The 22,468-nt window shown below is 34.4% G+C and overlaps 2 protein-coding genes and 1 long non-coding RNA gene across 4 annotated transcripts; 1 reads left to right on the top strand and 2 right to left on the bottom strand.

The window, feature by feature from the left end:
- Positions 1–10,760: 10,760 nt before the first annotated feature.
- LOC116033292 lies at positions 10,761–13,133 on the bottom strand. The gene is made up of 2 exons (XM_031276046.1): positions 13,094–13,133; positions 10,761–12,685 (listed from the first exon to the last, which is right to left on the bottom strand). The coding sequence occupies exons 1-2, from the start codon at positions 13,131–13,133 to the stop codon at positions 10,761–10,763; spliced, it is 1,965 nt and encodes a 654-aa protein (XP_031131906.1).
- A 744-nt stretch (positions 13,134–13,877) lies between these two features.
- On the bottom strand, positions 13,878–17,730 carry LOC116033525. Of its 2 annotated transcripts, XR_004100866.1 has the most exons (10): positions 17,376–17,730; positions 16,898–17,148; positions 16,514–16,621; positions 16,303–16,428; positions 16,032–16,111; positions 15,773–15,835; positions 15,548–15,669; positions 15,146–15,216; positions 14,977–15,062; positions 13,878–14,186 (listed from the first exon to the last, which is right to left on the bottom strand). It is a non-coding gene; the product is annotated as an uncharacterized LOC116033525 (long non-coding RNA). The 2 variants fall into 2 exon arrangements; XR_004100865.1 differs by having other exon boundaries at positions 15,548–15,835.
- Positions 17,731–19,139: 1,409 nt separating this feature from the next.
- Positions 19,140–20,131, top strand: LOC116033291. The gene is made up of 2 exons (XM_031276044.1): positions 19,140–19,145; positions 19,772–20,131. The coding sequence occupies exons 1-2, from the start codon at positions 19,140–19,142 to the stop codon at positions 20,129–20,131; spliced, it is 366 nt and encodes a 121-aa protein (XP_031131904.1).
- The last annotated feature ends 2,337 nt before the right edge of the window (positions 20,132–22,468 follow it).

Below are 22,468 nucleotides of genomic sequence, written 5' to 3'. Positions count from 1 at the left end.
TTTTTTTTTTTTTTTTTTTTTTTTTTTTTTTTTGTAATTGTAAAACATGTGTATATATCTTGTGTTATGCATTTCTGTGTCTCATGTTATGCAACATATATCACATACAAAAAGGTGGGTGACTGCTGCCTTATTTCTCTGGTCTCTGGTTGCTCCAATTCTGTTCCCTGATTGAGAGTTCTGAGCATCATAAAGATTGCATAGGAAATCCATATACTGCAATGTTTGTATATTTTCGATGACATTCCTGTTGTATATATTTAATTAAATGGATGTAAAACATCTCCTTTTCATGACGAGTAGCATGTTGGACAAAGTACTTTTGATGTATTAAATGGAAGTGTATGAAGTTGCCAATATTACGTTTTATTTTGGTTCGTTTTACTGTTTTAGGCTGTCTGTCCATAACTACTTTTTTATTTTTCTTCGAACACTAAATTAAAGATTTTATATTGTACAATGGTCACAACAAATCCAATGATCCCCCTAAATTTGACATAAAGGGAGTGTTTGATAAATAATTATTAGTTGATTGGGTTGGTGAGTTTGATTAGTTGATAGATTTTTTTAGGTTTTTTTTTTCAAATGTATCCTCCCGCCGACAGCCAGAAGACTAATCCTCGGTTCCAACGGTCAGCATGCTAAGTGGTAGGGGATTGGCCAAATGATTAGTTAATAGATGTACATGTAAAATGAATTTTTTAAAATAGCTTTTTGAATTTTAGTATTTTAAAATAATAAGTTGTTACAAAAAAACTAATTATTCAAACACTTATATTGAATGTGAATGTTTAACCAAGTCAAATAACTAATAGTTAAAATTAGTTGATAAGCTAACTATGTTACCAAACAGGTCAAAATCTAATGTCCCGTTTACCTCGATCAAAGACTTATCGTTGTCCCCAATCGTTTCTCGCACTTTTATTTCTTTTATTGAAACAGATTGATTTCATGTTCTTTTATCGATTGATTATTCCTCCCGGTTTGCGGATAACCCCACTTGGCTAAAATTAGAAATCTCTAATTTCAGCAAATCACCCTTCAAAAGGTCACAATGGGCGCAGCTTTGAAGTAAAAAATTCGCAAGACGTCGACAGCAGGAATTAACTTTAAAAAGAAAAAAGAAAAAAGAAAATAGAGAAAAGAAAAAGGATATAAAATAAACTCGATCTCATATTCTCATTATCTCAAAATATACTATCCTAAGTGCAAAAAGAAAAGATAGCGCTATTATGATGGAGGCGCGTGAAACGAAGGGCAGGTTTAGGTTTAAGTTGAAGTATGTGGTTTGATACATATGTGTAGAATGTAGCGATTTCCTCTTCAGTGAGATCTCCTTCTTCATCATCTTCATCACCATTTTCTTCCCAACCCAAAGACCGCAGAAATGCAATCTCTTCCTCTTCTAAACATAAATCACAATTCCCAAGCTGTTTCTTGCAATTAAAGGCGTCACCACCATTGGTGGTAGCAGATAATGTAACGAACTCCTCTTGAGTGATATATCCTTCTTCTTTATCAGATAATGTAACGAACTCCTCTTGAGTGATATATCCTTCTTCTTCATCATCATCATACTCATCACCGTTTTCTTCCCAACCCAAAGACCGCAGAAATGCAATCTCTTCCTCTTCTGGCCATAACTTACCATTCCCAGCAAGCTGTTTCTTGCAATTAAAGGCGTCACCACCATTGGTGGTAGCAGATAATGTTGCGAACTCCTCTTGAGTGAGATATCCTTCTTCTTCATCACCATCATAATCATCACCGTTTTCTTCCCAACCCAAAGACCGCAGAAATATAATCTCTTCCTCTTCTGACCATAACTTACAATTCCCAGCAAGCTGTTTCTTGCAATTAAAGGCGTCAATTGTTGAAAGTTGGGGAGCAACAGAAGAGTCACCCATAGATTTAGAGTTCTTCCTCACAACTTACAAGAAAGAATAACAATTTGGGATATCTGATCGATATGATGCCAACTACTTACATTAACCCATATTTTATAGTTATACTATCTATCCTATTATGAAAGGATTAGGAATTAATTAAATTTTAATTTCCGTTTCCTTATTAGGTTGGAAACTGTGATTCCTCTTTTTTCTGGGATTAGTATACAATGGTCTATATATGAATCAAATTATTATTATTATTATTTAAGTGAAGTTTATTTTTATTTTTTCTTTTTCTTTAAATAAAATTTATAATATATATATATACCATAAAAGTATAGACATCATATCAGTCCTTTCTTTCACTAGAATGGGGTGGCTTATGCAGTACGAAGCTACATTGTGCAAAGCATACTAATGATGCATTATATTAATGATTCTACAGCTATTAACTGCAATGCCAGCTCCCCTTTTAACAGATATAACAATTACAAAAACTGGTTAATCTCTTTATATATTCTTCCATAGTATTAATTCTAGTTATACTATTATTTAATAACTAAAATATGGAAATGAGGAGATACCAATTTCCAAAAAAAAAAAAAAAAAAAAAAAGCAGTACACAGACCATAAAAGCATATATAACCATTCCAGCCTGATCCATTAACCCTTTCTTTCACTACAATGGGGTGGCTTATGCAGTACAATGCGACATTGTGCATTGCAAACTAACATGCATCTAAGCCGCGGCCTTTGAAAAGGGCTGGCTTATAATATCCGGGCAAAACAAATCACACCGAAGAAACAAATACGTGATACCCACTAAATCACAACGAAAATACAATTTTGTCACTAAACCAAAAAAAAAAAAAAAAAAGAAGCATAATTGACCTCTAAACAAGTTAAAATCATGCAAATTGACCAAATAATAGGTTGTTGAGGTTAACTAAGAATAATTCTACATGCATTCTCATTTTCTACTCCATATTATGTATCATGCTTTGATTACTTAATATAAGGGAGTGGTCATGATTTTTATCCATTCCCTTTGTTTTCCTCTAATAAAATTTAAACACTTAATGGAAGTAAATGTTGGGAATAGGCTATCGAAGTCCAAGTAGTATTTTTCGTTTATTGATCATCTTGCTTATGTGGACTATATATTATATGTCATTTTTAAAATTTTATTTAACAAACCATACATAATTCTTCATAAGGTACCCCTTGAAAATTTTTCAGACGACCCATAGACGAAAAAGTTCCAGCGATGGCGAGCAAACCTCGTCGAAGCAACAATTTGCTTTGTGGTGTGGTGGACAGAGGTTGAAGGAGGATAGGATTACTAATAAAAAAAAAATTAAAAGTGAAACAACATATATAAATCTATGACAAAAAAATGAATTAATATTTAGAAATAGAGCATCCTACCTTTTTGTACGTGATATATGTTGAGTGGCTTAAGTGGTTGGTGTTTAGGTTGTTACATTAGAAGTTATGAGTTTGATACCCCTAGTAGCAACTCCTATATTATTTTGCTCAAGACTTCATTCTTCCATAGCAATAAAAATGACCGTCACTTGTACTAAGTCCCATGACTCCATCAATATTGAAAATGAAATTAATATAATGACTTAATATAATTGTGTGTTAATAAAAATATCAATATGTTTTTCTTTTAAAATATCTTAATTTAAGCTTCTTAATATATATATATATATATATATATATATATATATATATATATTAATTTTATTTATGTAAAAAGAAAAATAAACTTCAGTTAAAAATAATAATAATAATAATAATAATTTGATCTATATATGGACCATCGTATACTAATCCCAGAAAAAGAAGAATCACAAGCTAATAAGGAAAGGGAAAATATAATTAATTCCTAATTCTTTCATAATAGATAGATAGTACAGCTATAAAATATGGGTTAATGTAAGTAGTTGGCATCATCATATCAGATATCCCAAACTATTATTCTTTCTTAGCTCGTGAGTTGTGAGGAAGAAATCTATGGGTGACTCTTCTGCTGCTGTCCAACTTTCAACAACTAACGCCTTTAATTGCAAGAAACAGCTTGTTGAGAATGGTAAGTTATGGCCAGAAGAGGAAGAGATTGCATTTCTACGGTCTTTGGGTTGGGAAGAAAACAGTGATGATGATGATGATGAAGAAGAAGAAGGATATCTCACTCAAGAGGAGATGACTACATTATCTGCTACCACCAATGGTGGTGACGCCTTTAATTGCAAGAAACAACATGGGAATTGTAAGTTATGTTTAGAAGAGGAAGAGATTGCATTTATGCGGTCTTTGGATTGGGAAGAAAATGGTGATGATGAAGATGAAGGAGGAGATCTCAGTGAAGAGGAAATCGCTGCATTCTACACATATGTATCAAACCACATACTTCAACTTAAACCTAAACCTGCCCTTCGTTTCACGCGCCTCCATCACAACACCACTATCTTTTCTTTTTTTCACTTAGGATAGTATATTTTGAAATAGTGAGATAGATTTTGAAAAAGTTTCACCATCGAAAAAGATATTTGTTCTCCCCTATGAACAAAGAACAAAAAAATTCGTAAAATCTCGTCTCCGTCTAATAACTAATTAATCTAAATCTTTCATTCTAAATCTTTAATTACTTAAGAATTACTTAAGGTTCTATTTCAACAAGAGACAATATACAGGATGGGTAGAAATGTGATGCTAGGAGGGGAACTACAGGATATAAAAGAATATACCAATCCTAAGGATTCGCAGAATTCATTGTGGATCCAAGACAACAATAGAAACATTTGCTTGAGTCTTAGCTTTGGATTTAGTCTTCTAGATTTTTTATTTCAAATCTTGTATATCTAGAATCTGGATAAGTATATACTTATCCAAAATACATGCAATACACTCTTTAGTTGTATTCGGCTCAATCCTTTTACCTTTTAGTATTAGTAAAAGATTGGGCCGAGTTGAATTGCAATTCAATTAAGAGAAGAGAAGGAAGGGTAATTCCTTGAGTTCCTTCTCCCTATCCTTTATCTCCGAATAATTTATCTGCTAAGGTATTTATTTCATTTATATTTAAGCTGTACCTGGATCCAAGGTATCCACTGGTTTAAATTCAAATCGGATCTCCTTCCATACCTCACAAGCAGCAGATAGTTCAGGGCTCCATTTGCAAGCCTCGCGAATAATTTCATTACCTTCCCGAGCAAGATCACGTCCTTCGTTACGAGCTTGTACACATGCTTCTAGAGCGACTCGATTAGCTACGGCACCTGGCGCATTACCCCAAGGGTGCCCTAAAGTTCCTCCCCCGAACTGTAGTACGGAATCATCCCCAAAGATCTCGGTCAGAGCAGGCATATGCCAAACGTGAATACCCCCTGAAGCAACAGGCAGAACACCTGGTAAAGAGACCCAATCTTGAGTGAAATAAATACCGCGACTTCGGTCTTGTTCAACAAAATCATCACGTAGTAAGTCAACAAAGCCCAAAGTAATCTCTCTTTCCCCTTCAAGTTTACCTACTACGGTACCCGCGTGAATATGATCTCCACCAGACAGACGTAACGCTTTAGCTAGTACACGGAAGTTGATTATTCCAACTATATTGAGCATCATACATATAACGATTATAGTAGGGATCTTCACTCGTAAATACATTAGTCAGATAGCTAGAATTCCGATCACTATAACTAGAAAAAGGTTCATTCAAAAAAGAATGATCGTTGTCAATCTCAAAAATATGATTTTCAATATCAAAAACTACAAAAGTGTTATCGGAGATGAAATTCTCATTGTCTTTAACGCCGAATAAATGATCAACATTACTGTAACTAGAATTGTCACGATCCTCCCAACTCTGAATGTTTTTAACCGTATCTTTTATATTCGGATCTTCACCGGTAGTTTCAATAGGACCAAGACTGCTATTTAGCCGACACCTGCGTTTGAACTCCTTCTGAAACGAAAAAATCCTCCACTTTTCCATAGAGTTTTCTTGCCCCTATTTGCATGAAAATACAATAGAAAATACAATAGATGGAATAGTTGTTCGATCTTAAAATAAAAAATTTAGAAAAAAAAAATGATTTGAATATCTTGTTTCTTATCAGAATAAACATAGAAATCCAAGCACTAGGACTATTAACTAATTAAAGGGTGTGAGTCTTGGGTATGGGTATTGTAATGGGGGTGCGTATTAAAAAAAAAGTTCTACGGGAATCGGGGGTAAGACTTCAGTATAAGTATACACTATATAGGACTCTGGCGAAACCACCCTTTCTCATTAGCTCATTAGATTTTGAAAAAGTTTCACCATCGAAAAAGATATTTGTTCTCCCCTATGAACAAAGAACAAAAAAATTCGTAAAATCTCGTCTCCGTCTAATAACTAATTAATCTAAATCTTTCATTCTAAATCTTTAATTACTTAAGAATTACTTAAGGTTCTATTTCAACAAGAGACAATATACAGGATGGGTAGAAATGTGATGCTAGGAGGGGAACTACAGGATATAAAAGAATATACCAATCCTAAGGATTCGCAGAATTCATTGTGGATCCGAGTTTATTTTATATCTTTCTTTTTTTTTTTTTCATATTCCATTTTCTTAATAGTGTTAAGTTTCCTCTAAAAGAATAAATAGTCCATTTTATCTCATGCGATTATTTACTTATTCAATTTGTTAATGCTTTTTTCTTTTTTCTTTTTTCTTTTTAAAGTTGATTACATGAATTTTTTCCCAAAATGGTCCCTCGACTATTGGCCATTCTCAATTTTGCATTTAGACTTATAAATGCACCCAATGTGGTCCCTTGACTTTTAAAAAGTTCCCCAATGTGGTCCTCCGTTAGGTTTATCGTCAATCCAACGTTAAAAGTGAGGGCATTTCGGTCAGTTCACATTGTTGGCGCCCATTGCAACCGCTAATATATCCTAGCATTCCAGATACGATGTTTTACAGCTGCTCTTCTCTTCGAAACCCTAGGCACTGTTCTTCTTCTTTGTAATTACGAAAAAATTGCTCACAATGTCTACAAATTGGAGGCAAAGTACTAAGGGTTCTTCTTCAACATCATCATCTTCGCCAAGACAGAGGTACCACTATGGAGACGTAATCCCTACGCGCATATGTAATTGTGGCAATGAATGGAGCATACAAACATCTTGGAGTAACGAAAATCCCGGGCGTAGGTTTTGGGTTTGTGGAGGGAGCAATGTTTGTCAATAATCTTAATTCAATTTTGAATTGTTTTTCATTTCTAAATAATTGTCAAAATTTTGCAGTAATGGTAGTATTTTTAAAATTGTTATTGACAGGGTTGTGTGGGGTGTGGATTCAAAGAATGGTTTGATCCTCCAATGTGTTCACGGGTGAAGAAGATAATTCCTGGGTTGTTAAGAAGTATGAATAGAAAAGATGAAGAAATTGAGAGGTTAAATGCAATTGTGGTGTCCTCTATTGGTGGTGTCCTGCCAAGAACATGTAATTGTGGTAAAGGAGGAGGAGGGTTTGGGTTTAGAATTTTTTGTTTAATGATAATTGTAATAGCAAGTGGTTTGGTTTACTTGTACTTTAACCGTAGTGGAATGGATAGCCTTAGTTGTAGATTGCCTTTACCATGATGTATTGCAATGCAATAAAATTTTTATTTGGTCTATTTGAAACACTGCCTTTACTTTGAATAAGTTGGGTGAATTTCTGTAAGCTGGAAATGCAAAACTGGGAAATGGAAACAGCTCAACTGAACAATTAATAACTGGGAAATGTTAACTGCATAACTGATAAATGAGTATACCAAAAGATTTACAGCATGACTAGTTTACTACATGCTATACCAAAAGATTTAAAGCATGATTGCACATGCAATATAGCAAAAAATTTACACAAAGCATTGCCAAAGGGCAGCAAAAAGACTTAAACCAAAAGTCTGGACACCTAATCAATGTTAATTGGCTCTTTGCTATTTCCATGGAACTTGGTTTTGAATGAAGACCTTGTCATGTACTTCCTTCTCTTAGGAGCATTAGGAGTAGCCGATTTGTTAGTAACCATCTTCAATTTTTTTGTTAGCCCAAGTGTCTTTGCCCTTTTTGGAGGGGGAGGTGCTGCAAAGTTGTTATGGCCTTCGATGCTATCAACATCCGCAAAGCTTGTATCACCATCTCCAATGTCAGGTTGTGTAGGTAGTGGTATCTCATCTGCTGCAGTTTGAATTACCTAAAAAAAAATAGCAAAGTTGTTTCTTAACCATTATTCACAAGCTCATTAAAGTAAGCAAAAAATAAANTATATCTTTCTTTTTTTTTTTTTCATATTCCATTTTCTTAATAGTGTTAAGTTTCCTCTAAAAGAATAAATAGTCCATTTTATCTCATGCGATTATTTACTTATTCAATTTGTTAATGCTTTTTTCTTTTTTCTTTTTTCTTTTTAAAGTTGATTACATGAATTTTTTCCCAAAATGGTCCCTCGACTATTGGCCATTCTCAATTTTGCATTTAGACTTATAAATGCACCCAATGTGGTCCCTTGACTTTTAAAAAGTTCCCCAATGTGGTCCTCCGTTAGGTTTATCGTCAATCCAACGTTAAAAGTGAGGGCATTTCGGTCAGTTCACATTGTTGGCGCCCATTGCAACCGCTAATATATCCTAGCATTCCAGATACGATGTTTTACAGCTGCTCTTCTCTTCGAAACCCTAGGCACTGTTCTTCTTCTTTGTAATTACGAAAAAATTGCTCACAATGTCTACAAATTGGAGGCAAAGTACTAAGGGTTCTTCTTCAACATCATCATCTTCGCCAAGACAGAGGTACCACTATGGAGACGTAATCCCTACGCGCATATGTAATTGTGGCAATGAATGGAGCATACAAACATCTTGGAGTAACGAAAATCCCGGGCGTAGGTTTTGGGTTTGTGGAGGGAGCAATGTTTGTCAATAATCTTAATTCAATTTTGAATTGTTTTTCATTTCTAAATAATTGTCAAAATTTTGCAGTAATGGTAGTATTTTTAAAATTGTTATTGACAGGGTTGTGTGGGGTGTGGATTCAAAGAATGGTTTGATCCTCCAATGTGTTCACGGGTGAAGAAGATAATTCCTGGGTTGTTAAGAAGTATGAATAGAAAAGATGAAGAAATTGAGAGGTTAAATGCAATTGTGGTGTCCTCTATTGGTGGTGTCCTGCCAAGAACATGTAATTGTGGTAAAGGAGGAGGAGGGTTTGGGTTTAGAATTTTTTGTTTAATGATAATTGTAATAGCAAGTGGTTTGGTTTACTTGTACTTTAACCGTAGTGGAATGGATAGCCTTAGTTGTAGATTGCCTTTACCATGATGTATTGCAATGCAATAAAATTTTTATTTGGTCTATTTGAAACACTGCCTTTACTTTGAATAAGTTGGGTGAATTTCTGTAAGCTGGAAATGCAAAACTGGGAAATGGAAACAGCTCAACTGAACAATTAATAACTGGGAAATGTTAACTGCATAACTGATAAATGAGTATACCAAAAGATTTACAGCATGACTAGTTTACTACATGCTATACCAAAAGATTTAAAGCATGATTGCACATGCAATATAGCAAAAAATTTACACAAAGCATTGCCAAAGGGCAGCAAAAAGACTTAAACCAAAAGTCTGGACACCTAATCAATGTTAATTGGCTCTTTGCTATTTCCATGGAACTTGGTTTTGAATGAAGACCTTGTCATGTACTTCCTTCTCTTAGGAGCATTAGGAGTAGCCGATTTGTTAGTAACCATCTTCAATTTTTTTGTTAGCCCAAGTGTCTTTGCCCTTTTTGGAGGGGGAGGTGCTGCAAAGTTGTTATGGCCTTCGATGCTATCAACATCCGCAAAGCTTGTATCACCATCTCCAATGTCAGGTTGTGTAGGTAGTGGTATCTCATCTGCTGCAGTTTGAATTACCTAAAAAAAAATAGCAAAGTTGTTTCTTAACCATTATTCACAAGCTCATTAAANTCACAAGCTCATTAAAGTAAGCAAAAAATAAATATGGACAACCACAACCTCATGTTGGACAGCATCAACCTCATTCTGCACAGCCTCAACCTCATTCTGCACAGCTTCACAATCATCATGCACAGCTTCAAACTCAGTATACACAGCTTCAACCACAACATTTTGCATACCAACTTGTGAGCTCTCAACTTCAATTGGAACCTATGTTTAATTTAGAAAAGATAAGTTTAGGGTATGTATTTTGGGAAACAGTATAATAGAAATATAGTTGTAGGGTACTTACATCAACCATTTTAGGTAAAGGTGTTCCCTTTTGCTTTGTCCTTCTTGTTTGTGGCTTAGGATTTGTCTGCAAGCATTAAATGTAGTACATTACATAAAGCAACAAATAAATGGTAGTACCTAAAAGAAGGAAATAATACGTACAGTGTTGAGAGGACATTTCCTACTGTTGTGCCCTTTTTGTTTACACAAGGTGCAATGTAAGACAACATGATTTCTAGACATATGTACCCCATCATTGGTGACCTTTTTCTTTTCATCAGCTCCTCTCAACCTTAATTTCCTTGGCCTGCCAGGTTTTGCCTTGTATTCAGGTGGCAAGGGTGGTTCCAGAGTAGTAAGAGGCCACTCATTCACACCAGCCATTGGATTGATGCTACCTCCATATACTTTCAAGTATGAATCTACAGTGTAGCAACTATCAACATAATCCAGCACACTGTGTTTCTTCATCCAGATTGCACAAATGCCATATCTGCAAGGGATTTTAGTCAAATCCCATTTCTTGCAAGAGCATGTTTTTCTGCCCAAATCTACAGTGTGTTGCTCTCCAGTATGCATTTTTTTCACTTCAAACAGATTCAAGGCACACTGTAAGGGTATATATATGATCCTGCAGATTTCTCTTCAACTGCTATTTTCTTCACAATATTAGGGCAAATAACTCCAGTCCATTCAGATGCTTCTTGTTTATTTTTAAACAACCTTGTCATCAATATTGTCCTAAGCATGTCAAGGCAACTTATCAATGGATATTCCCTGGCCTTCACTATCATGGCATTGAAACATTCACTCACATTGTTAACTAGAATATCACACAGGGTAGAACTAGTGAAGTGAGACCAAGACCACTCAGATGGATGTTTGTCCCCCAACCAATCAAAGGCATTACTGTCAAGCTCTTTCATCTTCCTCATTGAGTCCTTAAATGAATTCACTGTGGTGGCTCTTGCTGCTGCCCACAGTGTGTCCTTAATAGCATTCCCATGAAACCTTGCAACCTTCATGTTGACATATAAATGTCTTACACAAAACCTATGAACCACATTTGGTAAAACACCTCTAAATGCAAGCAACAATCCCTTTTGCTTATCTGAAATAAATGTGTACTCATTTTGTGCACAAACATCAATGCCCAAATCATGCTTCAATAAAGCAAAAAACCATGACCATGATTTCATGTTTTCTCCCTCAACAATTGCATAAGCTATTGGAAAAATGCCATCATTTGGATCCATAGCAGTTGCTGTCAATAAATACCCACCATACTTGGATCTTAAGTGGCAACCATCCACACCTATAATCTTTCTGCAATGTTGGAACCCATTTCTACAGGCTTCCCAACATATATACCATCTTAAAAATCTCTTTTTCTCTCCTTCCTCTACACAGTCACTCATCTTGACAATAGATTTTGTTTTTGGATTTGATCTTTGAATCTCAAGGTAGTAGCTCCAGAACTTTTTAAAGTAATCCTCTAGTTCACCTCTAATAGCAGCCCTAGCCATTGTCATTGCCTTATAAGCAACCTTTGATGTTATATGGAAGTGGTCATCAGTGGCCACTTTTTCCCTAAACTCAGACACTCTCCAAGTCGAATTGCCACTTATTTCTTTTTTCCATCTCTTAGCTAATCTGCTTGACTTTACACTAGGATTCTCCCACACCCAAGAGCAACCATCATGGCAGTCTCTGAATGCTGTAACCCTCCAACAATTGACTTCCTTTATCCATCTTAGGGTTATTGCCCATGGACATCCACTTTGCTTACACTTGACAATACACCTAACGTTGTCATTCTTCTCAAATTTTATATCTTTTCCTTCATTGAATGCATAATTGATAATGGCTTCCTTAAAATCACTTTTCAAGGAAAAGGTCATTCCAACACTAAAAACAGGCTTATCACTGTCACATTTCCTAAACTTTGGCCAAATATCACATTCTACTTCCTCATCACTTCCATGAGGTGTGTCATCATCAGAATAGTTCACTTCAGCATTCATTTTATCACCTGCAGATTCCCCCTCCTGGACAGTTTTGGTAGGTCCTATCCCATGATATTCAACATTGGGATCTACTGTTTTTTCAAACTGAAAATCATCTTCCTCCCCTACAGTATTCAATTCTTCTTCCCCCTCATGTTCATAATCAGAATCAGAATCTTCTTCCACTTCATAATCATTCTCAACTTCAACATTTAACCCTCCTATGTTTATCCACACTTCTACTTCTCTATCCTTATCACTGAAATCAATTAAATCCCATGCTTCACTGTCTGAAACCACCTCAATCAAACCTTCACCCACTACAGTATATACCTTACAGTCACTACTATTATACCCTAACTCTATGACTTTGTCTTGTAAAGTCATAAACCCCCATTCATCAACATCCATGTAGTCAAAATGATCTACATGACCTCCAACATATGTTGCAGGCTCACTCAGTAATATACTACCACTATGTCTAACCTTTAGTGTAAATCTATTTTCATCAACAGCATCTGAATGATTCAAATTATTAACAGCAAAAAAATATACATGGATCAGAAACTAAAACAAAAAAAAAATAACAAAACAAAAAAAAAGGAAACAAAATGGAACCCTACAATACAATACAAAAAGCACAAAGTTGAAACCATACAGTACAGTATAAAAAGCAATAACAGTGGTCCCCCACCCATTAAATATTTTACAAACACATAGCAGACTTGGAACCCTACAACCAAAAGCAATGCTCCCAGTGGTCCCCTCTGCACCCTTTTATACAACCAAAACATGGAACCCTATAAATGGAACCCTAAAACAAACATTTTTTATGCAAAAAGCTGGCTACTGGTCCCCTCGACCCCCCATCTTTAATTCACCCTATAAAATCCTCACATTCTAACAAAACTAACAAAATTGCGTACCGTATATTGGCAAGGTATTCCCAACCCTTCGAAGCCCCATGGAATCGTCCCAGACCTTGCGTCTCGTTCGTCAACAAGCTGTCTCCTTCGTCAACAAGCTTCAATAATTTTCTAATTTAGGGTTTTTGTTTGCGATTTGGGGTCAATTTCTGAAAGGATGACAAAAGGAACGACGACTATCGGTTGTAATGGGCGCCAACAATGTGAACTGACCGAAATGCCCTCACTTTTAACGTTGGATTGACGATAAACCTAACGGAGGACCACATTGGCGAACTTTTTAAAAGTCAAGGGACCACATTGGGTGCATTTATAAGTCTAAATGCAAAATTGAGAATGGCCAATAGTCGAGGGACCATTTTGGGAAAAAACTCTTGATTACAGGAATTGTGCCTTGACTATAATAAAATTATCAATTTGGTCATTGACTATTTTTTGACTAATTAACACTAGTACAGAAAAGAGCATTTGCGTCCGGAGTTATGGACTATGTACTCCGGACGCAGATAGACAAGACTATCTGCATCTGGAGTTTCCCCGGACCCAAATAGTCCACCATCTACGCAGATGGTCATTTTATTTTATTTTTTAATTAACTATCTGCGTCTGGAACTCCCCAGTTCCGGAGGCAGATAGTATTTATATATATATATAAATTCCAGACGCAGTATTTGATATAAATAAAAAATAATAATAAAATTATTGATAAAAAATTAATTTTATAATACTTTGCCTCCTAACCCAAGCAGAACAATAGTAAAAAGATTAACTGAGATGCAATGCCTATACCAAGAAGAGATAAGTAGATTAACGTTAGCCTTACAGGTAGCATAATTCCCTAAATAAATCCTCAGATTTCTCTGCTTAATATGGCAAACAAGTACTGTTTCAGGCATCATTAAAGTCTGCTAATTCTTTCCTTCTAGATCAAAAACGTAGAGTCAATTAACTCCAGTAAAATAAATGTCTTCTTCAATCTATCTATTCAATGAACCAGAACATACATACATGCAATATCCAGGTGAACCTGACCAATTGCTCAGAACCTGAGTGAATTCACTAACTCCTCCATTACTGCATTTATCAAATATTCCTGAAACACATGAGAATATTTCAAAGTTGTAACTTAAAGCAACTAAAGTTTCAAGAAAGTATAATTAGGGGCATCAATGCATCATAAGTCCTGAAATGTCTGTAAGACAGTTCAAACTTGGTTTACAATCACCATAAGATTAAAAAAAATAATAATAAAAATAAATAAATAAATAATAGTAAAATTCCCATTCACAGTTAGAAGTAATGAAACATTAACTCAAAATTACATTGCACAAAAGAAAGGGAAATATCCAAGAAATATATAATTTCTTTACAATTTCTTAACAAGAAAATAAATAAAGTTCACAGTTATAAAGCAGATGATTAAACAAATTATTAACTCAGAATTGACCTGTACAAAACAAAATATAAGGATCCATGGAAAGTCAAATAGTTTTATAATTTGTTAAGAAAATAAATATATCTCTATATGAGAATTTTTTTTTTCTGGTGTACTTATATCTCACAGATGATATTATTAAACAAAATATCAACTGCAAAGTAAACTGTATGTACAAAAGGTAAGGATCTAAGCAAAGTCAAAAAAAAAAAAAAAAAAAAAAAAAAAAAACTTTGCTATGGAGTACTTGATAACAGAATAAATAAATAAATATATCTAAGAATGTAAATGTAAATGAAATTGAAAACACAAATTCTTAAACTGCAACTTTATCGGGTCATAATTTCAACTTAGGAGAATATTCTAGTACACTTAAATTTAAATGTCATAAAAAGAATGACACACTACAGGGAAATAAGCTAAGAAGAGGCAAAAATTACTCCCTTACTTGGTAATTAATTGAACTACATCTGCCTGATTCTTCACTAATTTATAGAAAGCATCAACAGTCATAATCAAGGCTTTTTCCTTTTCCTGCCCAAAGAAAGAACACTATGATGTTGTCCAGTGTATGAATTGATAAAATTAAACTTCTCTTTATGCAAACTAAGAAAAACCTTTTTCCGAACTTGAAGAGTGGAACTCTTCCCAATATCTCCTGAAGTCCAATTCCAGTTCCCATTTGCCTCTGTTTTCAAGGTCAGAGGTGAAACAAAGAAAAATATAAATCTAAAATATTTAAGTAAGTGATGACAATTTCACAATTTAATTTTCTTCCTCTCATAGATTCACTTGCAGATTATAATAATGCATAATTCATAACTCAGAGCATCAGGCAAGGTGATCCAAGTAAATACTTTCAAATAGCATTTTCTGATTATCCATGTCTATCATAGTTAGAATACAAGCATTCTTAATTTCTTGTTTTAAAAATAAGACAGTTCTGTCATATTGGTACAGTGTTCTATGGAGTGAACCAATGGTGTTAAAAAAAGTCTCGAAAAGCTAATAACACTCACAAGAAGTCTCATCACAAGCGAGGGGCCTGTCCTCTCTAATAACCCTGTTTGTAACTTTTACTAGCTTGCTAACTCCAAAGTCAGCGACTTTCAGATGCCCAGTATCATCCCGCAAAACATTTCTGTTATGTAGCACAAACATAGGCAAACAACAACATACATAGAAACTAACCACATAAATTTGAGATTGGAATTCAAGGACAGATTTATTATGGAAAACCATACGAGGGCTCTAGATCACGATGAATGATTGCCTCGGGTTTGTTTTCATGCAAATACTTCATCCCCCTCGAAGACCAAAAATAACTCATTAAAGATATTATTTACGAGACTGGAATAACATAGCTAATGCTCGTCCACCCTCAAACATACATAAAATGGAATCCTCTTTTACTTATCTAATAAAAATAAAAATGAGAATCTTCTATATATGTATATACATAATCACAGATTGATATTTGATAATAGCAGAGTCATAACGAACCTTGCAATGTCCATTGCAAATCTAAGAGCTTTTGTAGGCTTAAGTGGCCCATTAGTATCCAGATAGGTCCGCAAATCACCCTGAATTTTTTTTGTTTTTTTTTTGAAACAGATTTAGTTTGGGAAACAGATATCAAGAACATTAGTTCAAATTACAGTTTAAGCCAAACAATCCAAGAGAAAATTCCCTTTGAAATGACAATTAAGAAATGATTTTTTTTTTCTAATGCTCTCTCGGGTAGCGTCAAAAGCTAGCCGAGAATAGTGAATACCTTTGGTAAATATTCCATCACTATCATCATCGGACTGCTCTGGGTTACAGCGCCAAGAAACTGAACCACATTTGGATACTAATGGTAATTTTCTGAAGAAGTGTAAGCTCATCTATAAATGCCTTCCTGCATTAATCCAAAGTCGGAACATATAAATCAACACATTCATGGCGGGAAAACAAAGAACAAAACAGATCAAAGGATGACCGACCTTGTTTAATGCAGCAAGGCTAATGACCTTGACGCCTCGTCTATCAGCATTAAGAACAGCTTCTTCAATCTTTTTATTTATGGCTTCCGCAGCAAATGGCAAGAAATACTGCAAATCATAGCAAAATAAACATTCAAGATGCCAAGACAAAAAATAGGAAAGAAATTATTCCTAGTAAATTCCAATCTTTAGTTCCATGTTTTGGCACTCTGTTATTACAATTTAAAGATGGGTTTCAGTTTCAGATAAATTTTATAAACAGATCATTTCGGTTTCATTTTTCTGTATTTTCCTATTTTAGAAACCTGAATTCCTTTGCATACAACATTGACGATCTAAACAAGTTCAGAATTAATCTCCGTCTAGAGACATTGAGGAAGATACCTGAAAACCAAATCTTGGTATGACCCATGTCTGGTGCACTCTCCCTCTGAGGTTGTAAAAACTGGACAAGAAAGTCTTGCAATTGAGCCACATGATAAGCATCGCCATAATGACTCCGGGCCAAAGTGGTAACAAGAAGAGCCTTGTAGTGAAAGGAATTGAACCGAATGATCTAAAAACAAATGGAGCATGAAGTGCCGAAATAATATCAACGATATGCGCAAGGAACACAAAATCGGGTGCACTTTGACCTGCACATTGATATTGGAAATAAATTCATAATTATATTTCAGAATAAATGGAGCCTATTCAAGAACTGATTATAGAAAAGTATGTAAAAGATAAGTATAAATGTTAAACAATAAAAATTATACTGAAATCATTCTCCCAAAAATTCTAAATAAGCTATGAAGGGAGTAAGGAAAAGTACAGTGTTGCTTGCTGAACAGAAATCATCTTTTGCAGTTTGTGTAGTTACCTGGACGGCGACGGCGCGGCTGGAGGTGATGGATGGCGACGGGGCTGGAGGCGTCAGCTCTGGACGGCGACGGTGGCTGGGCAGCGGCTTCGCAACGCAGCGAGCGGAGAAGATACGGTGGCTGGAAGGCGTGCGGCGAGCGGCGAGGAGAGGAGACCGGCGGCGAACGGATGCGAGTGGTGACGGCGTGCGGCGCGCGGCGGCGTTTGGGAAGAAGACGGGAGATTATGGCAGCAGATCTGACGTGAGTGGTGATTTTGGGTTTTGTTTTTTGGGTAAGTCGCGATGTTATGTTTTCGGGGAAGAAGACGGCCTATTTTGCCCTAATTCAACTTCGGACGCAGATAGTGTAATGTGGCAGATCATCTGCGTCCGAAATGTGCTGCTTCGGACGCAGATGGTCTGGCATTTTAAAAAATTAATAAAATAGTGAACATTTTAATTATAAAAATGCCACGCATCACTTTACGCATCTGGTGTTTTAACTCCGGACGCAAATTGTCTTATATTTATGGCCAACTTGGTCCTCAATTTGTTTTGCTATTAGACATCTGTTAACTTGAGACCAAATTTATAATTTCGCTATAGTCAATGAGTTATTTCAGTAATTAATGTTTCAAAGAAAATGTTGCATGTGAAAACCGAAATAGTCCCTTAACTATATCAAAATTACAAATTTAGTCCAAGTTAATGGATGTCTAATAGCAAAACAAACGGAATACGAGAGAACCAAATTGATTAAGATTTTTAACGTTGAGAGACTTAATTGGTAAAAAAAATAGTCAAGGACTAAATCAATAATTTTGCTATAGCCAAGCTGGGGCTATCCGGAAACCGAGAGGATTAATCAATCTATAAAAGTACAAGAAACGATTGGGGGCAATGATAAGTCCTTGATCGAGGTAAATGGGACGTTAGATTTTAATCTGTTTGGTAAGTTAACTTATCAATTAATTTTAACTATTAGCTATTTGACTTGGTTAAACATTTACATTCAATATAAGTGTTTGGTTAATTAGTTTTTTGTAACAACTTATTATTTTAAAATGCTAAAATTAAAAAAGCTATTTTGAAAATGTTATTTTACATGTAACGATTAAGGTAATATCAGAGGTCATTATTTGCATCTTGTTGAAAGCTATTCTAGAGTTTTGTAAGAGGGGTTGGGTTTGCCGTCTTTGGCATATATATATATATATATATACATATATATATATACATATATATATATATATATATATATATCTCTTATATATTATAATAAAGTCAAGGGATTTGGCCTATCATTTGGCTCTATTTTCCCGCTCAACTTTTTGGACTGTATTTTCCTTTTAAAATTGTTGTTTAATATTTATTACCTGATTAATTAACCTGTCTTGGTATCAGTTTTGTAAATTCCAACTTTCAATGCTATTAATTGCTGACAAAGGTATACATTGATTGATAGGTGATAGATAATTAATTAGTATCATTTGCCAATGTGAAATTTCATTTTACAAGTTATGTTCAAGCATGCTGAAAATCATGATTACTCTTTTTGAATCTATATTTTGGTGGGAAAAAGCTTATAAATACTTGACCTGTGTTCAAGATCTCACATCTCCATTGAAGCAAAGGGAACTACCTGGTCTTCCAGGGAGTGAAATGTGTTTATGAGAAAGCCGTCAGCTTTGGGCAGGTTTGAGACTTGACAGATACTAAGCTCTGCAAATTGTTTTGCGAATTGGGAATAGGAAGGCAGATCCCTCAACTCCATTTCCGGCGATGAAGGTAAACGCAACATAGAATGAGTGAGTTGTTGGACTACGTGGCCACGGAGCATATGGTAATAGGTAGATAGCACAAAGCGAAGCAGGTTGAGTAAACAAAGAATCCTATTTTTACCTCCACAAGCCACGGCATAATTGCATCGTGCACCAGAACTTTGGCGGATTCGCAGGAAGCTTTTTTCTTTTTTTGCTTATGAATAATGGCCTCCACCCCCTCGGAAACCGCGGTAGCTGGCAAACGAGAAACTTCTTCAAAGTTGCGCGGTGAGTTGCGGACGTCGGTGCCATCGAAAATGAACTCCACCGTGTGAAAGGGTGGCTTGCGGCATGGATTTGGCTACACCATGTGTGAGGACTAAGGTGACCCTCACTCCTCTAGCAGATAAAGAAGAACAAAACTGAAGCATAGGGTTTAAGTGACCTTGGTATGGAAATGGAACCGCTATAACATCACCTAATTCTGTCTACATATTCATATTCATATGTTTTCTTAACTTCTTATCTTTTCGCTGCTAGAAAGCCACCATTATATGCACTCACATTGCCAAATAAAATTAAGTATTTGCTTCATTTGAAGATAAGAAATAGATCAGGGCCACATTAAATAAGTTTAGCAATCACGATCAGGGCCTCTTCTTAACCATCTGTTGGAGCCTATGGAACGCAAGAAATCAGAAGGTTTGGAACAACATACATGTCAACCACGGCAGCATTATTCGAGAAGCCAGTGCTTTCCTTGAAGCTTGGAGACAAGTTCACTGCAAGGATAGTAGCTATACATCTGTTAGGCAAAAGGAGAAATGGAAGAGACCACCAGAAACCACTCTCAAGTTGAACATGGACTCTGCATTGGCTAAGGAAACCAGAACAACAAGGGTTGGGGCCATCATCACAGATCATAATGGACAATTTGTTGCTGCCATGGTGAAAACTGCAAGATCGTCAACACTGTATCCCAAAGGGCTCCACATGCTAAGTGTCTTCTAGAGTATGATAAAATTGGTTGTCCATCATGGCAAATCATGTATGATATTGACATTGGCTAACAGGCCCAGTTGTATTCGGGTTTCCCCCTTCCTTAATAAATAAAAAATAGGAAAAATATACTTATTTTCTACATCAAATTTAGACCTGTAAAAATTATGTTTTGTAATTTGTGCTTAATCATATTAAATATTGTTAAACTTAAATTATTTTTGAAATAATTATATATATATATATATATGTGTGTGTGTGTGTGTGTGTGTGTGTGTGTGTGTGTGTGTGTGTGTGTGTGTGTCGTGCATTGCACAGGTATAGTTATTTCACTAGATCATATTAAATTTTTATTATATAATTATACTATAATTTGTATATACGATATAATACTATGTAATTTTTACATATAGATGCGGTGTTATATTTTTCTAAATTTCTATGCCATGACTGACAATTAAAAGTAAAAGATAAGCTTTAAAGCATGTTGGTATGTTATTTAAGTATCCTATTTTTAATCGTGAATAGCTTTATGTGGCTTTATCTAGATTTAGTAATCGAAGCCACTTAAAATTTTGATTTGCAGTGGTTCAAATAATAATTGCAGTAAAACAATAAATATTGTGTATAAAAAGTCTTTAGGTAATTTGTAATTTAAAATTTATGTGCGCTATTTTAACTTCAATAAATATAAATTGTAAAGGATTTATTTAGATTTAAGATCTTCTTTGGGTCATGACATATAATGTAATATGCACATTTAAAGTTTACGAAATTATAATTTTTATATATGTAAAAAAAATATGTTATGTGTGTAATATTTTATATAATTTCATACTAATTGGTTATGCTTTAATATTTTTTTAAATATTGTTGTGCAACGCACGTGTGTCATACTATATTTTATTGGATATCACTAAATCATAATTTTAAATTGTATTATTCTATTTTTAATAGTAGTTTCATTCTTTTTAAACGTAATATATTATACATTTATAATAAAAAGTATAACAATATATATTATTTAATTTTCAATAAATATATAAATCCTCACACATAATTATTCTTTATAATTTTTTTTAGTTTTATGTTTGTAATAATATAGAATTTATGTTTTAAAATTAATTAAATAAAACAGAAGAATATGATTATTTAAAAATATATAATTTTTATCCCGTGTTAATATATTATAATTAAAAACAATACATGCAATTTCATTGTGCATTTATTTTTGCTTGATTATATTATTTTAATTTATTTTTAAAACTCTATTAACAATAAATTTATTTAAATATTATATATGTCGTGCATTGAGCGGGTATACTGATACAATTGTAGAAACTAGAAAGTACATTTTCCTATGTTTATAATTGGTAATTGTGACCATAGTATTCTTGAAAGTCAAGCTATTCTAGCACCAATACTTAGTGTCTGTAAATATGATTTGAATAATAGTATCCTTGCAAATGTGCACATTCCTGAATTCCTAAATGGGTTGCAAGCCTTGGGTGTACGTAACCATTCGTCAACATTAAAGGTTGGTTTAAATATAATGTTGTTGAGAAATATAAATCACTCACTTGATTTATGCAATGAGGCTAGATTAATTGGTTACCAAATTGTTAGAACATGGTTTAGAGGCCAAAATAATGTCTGGTAAGAAAGCATAAACTAGGGTGTTGGTTCCTCGAATGTTTATGACCATGTCAGATCCGAGATTGTCATTCAAATTTCAAAGACGACAATTGTGGTAATGCTTTTCATATGCAATGACTATCAATAAAAGGCAAAGGGCTAAAACTATCTCATGTTGGATTGTTATTGAGGAAACTAATTTTTGTCCATGGTCAATTGTATGTTGTTGCATATAGAGGAAGAGATCCCAATGGTCTTATTATTATTATTATTATTATTATTATTATAAACAATGCTAATTTTCAATCACTATTGCATAGAAAATTAGAAATAAAGAATTCATTCGCTATTATAAACAAAGTTAACAAACACACAATTCAAGCCATTCACGATTGCATAGATTGCGCACAGAATGAAAATTTTGTTGTTCAAAATTTAGGCAAATACACTATATACACATATCAAATTTAAATACTTGAGGGTTTTGGGAAAACATATTTGATTAAGGTTGATCTAAAATGATTATTGCTCAGGTACAACGTTCTCTGTTGACAATAGTCGAAAAATAATACACGCTGTAATCTAGAAAGGAAGGTCAAACATAAATTTCAGGTTAAAAAAATTGAGGGGTAATTTTATCTCATGATTATATTTTTTTCTTCCTAAAATCCACGAAATTAAAATCCTAAGGAGTGGGGGGGGGGGGGGGGGGGG

This window comes from Ipomoea triloba, chromosome 10 (assembly GCF_003576645.1).
Source record: "Ipomoea triloba cultivar NCNSP0323 chromosome 10, ASM357664v1".
Taxonomy (NCBI): Eukaryota; Viridiplantae; Streptophyta; class Magnoliopsida; order Solanales; family Convolvulaceae; genus Ipomoea; species Ipomoea triloba.
This window is presented reverse-complemented; position numbering and strand designations above follow the sequence as displayed.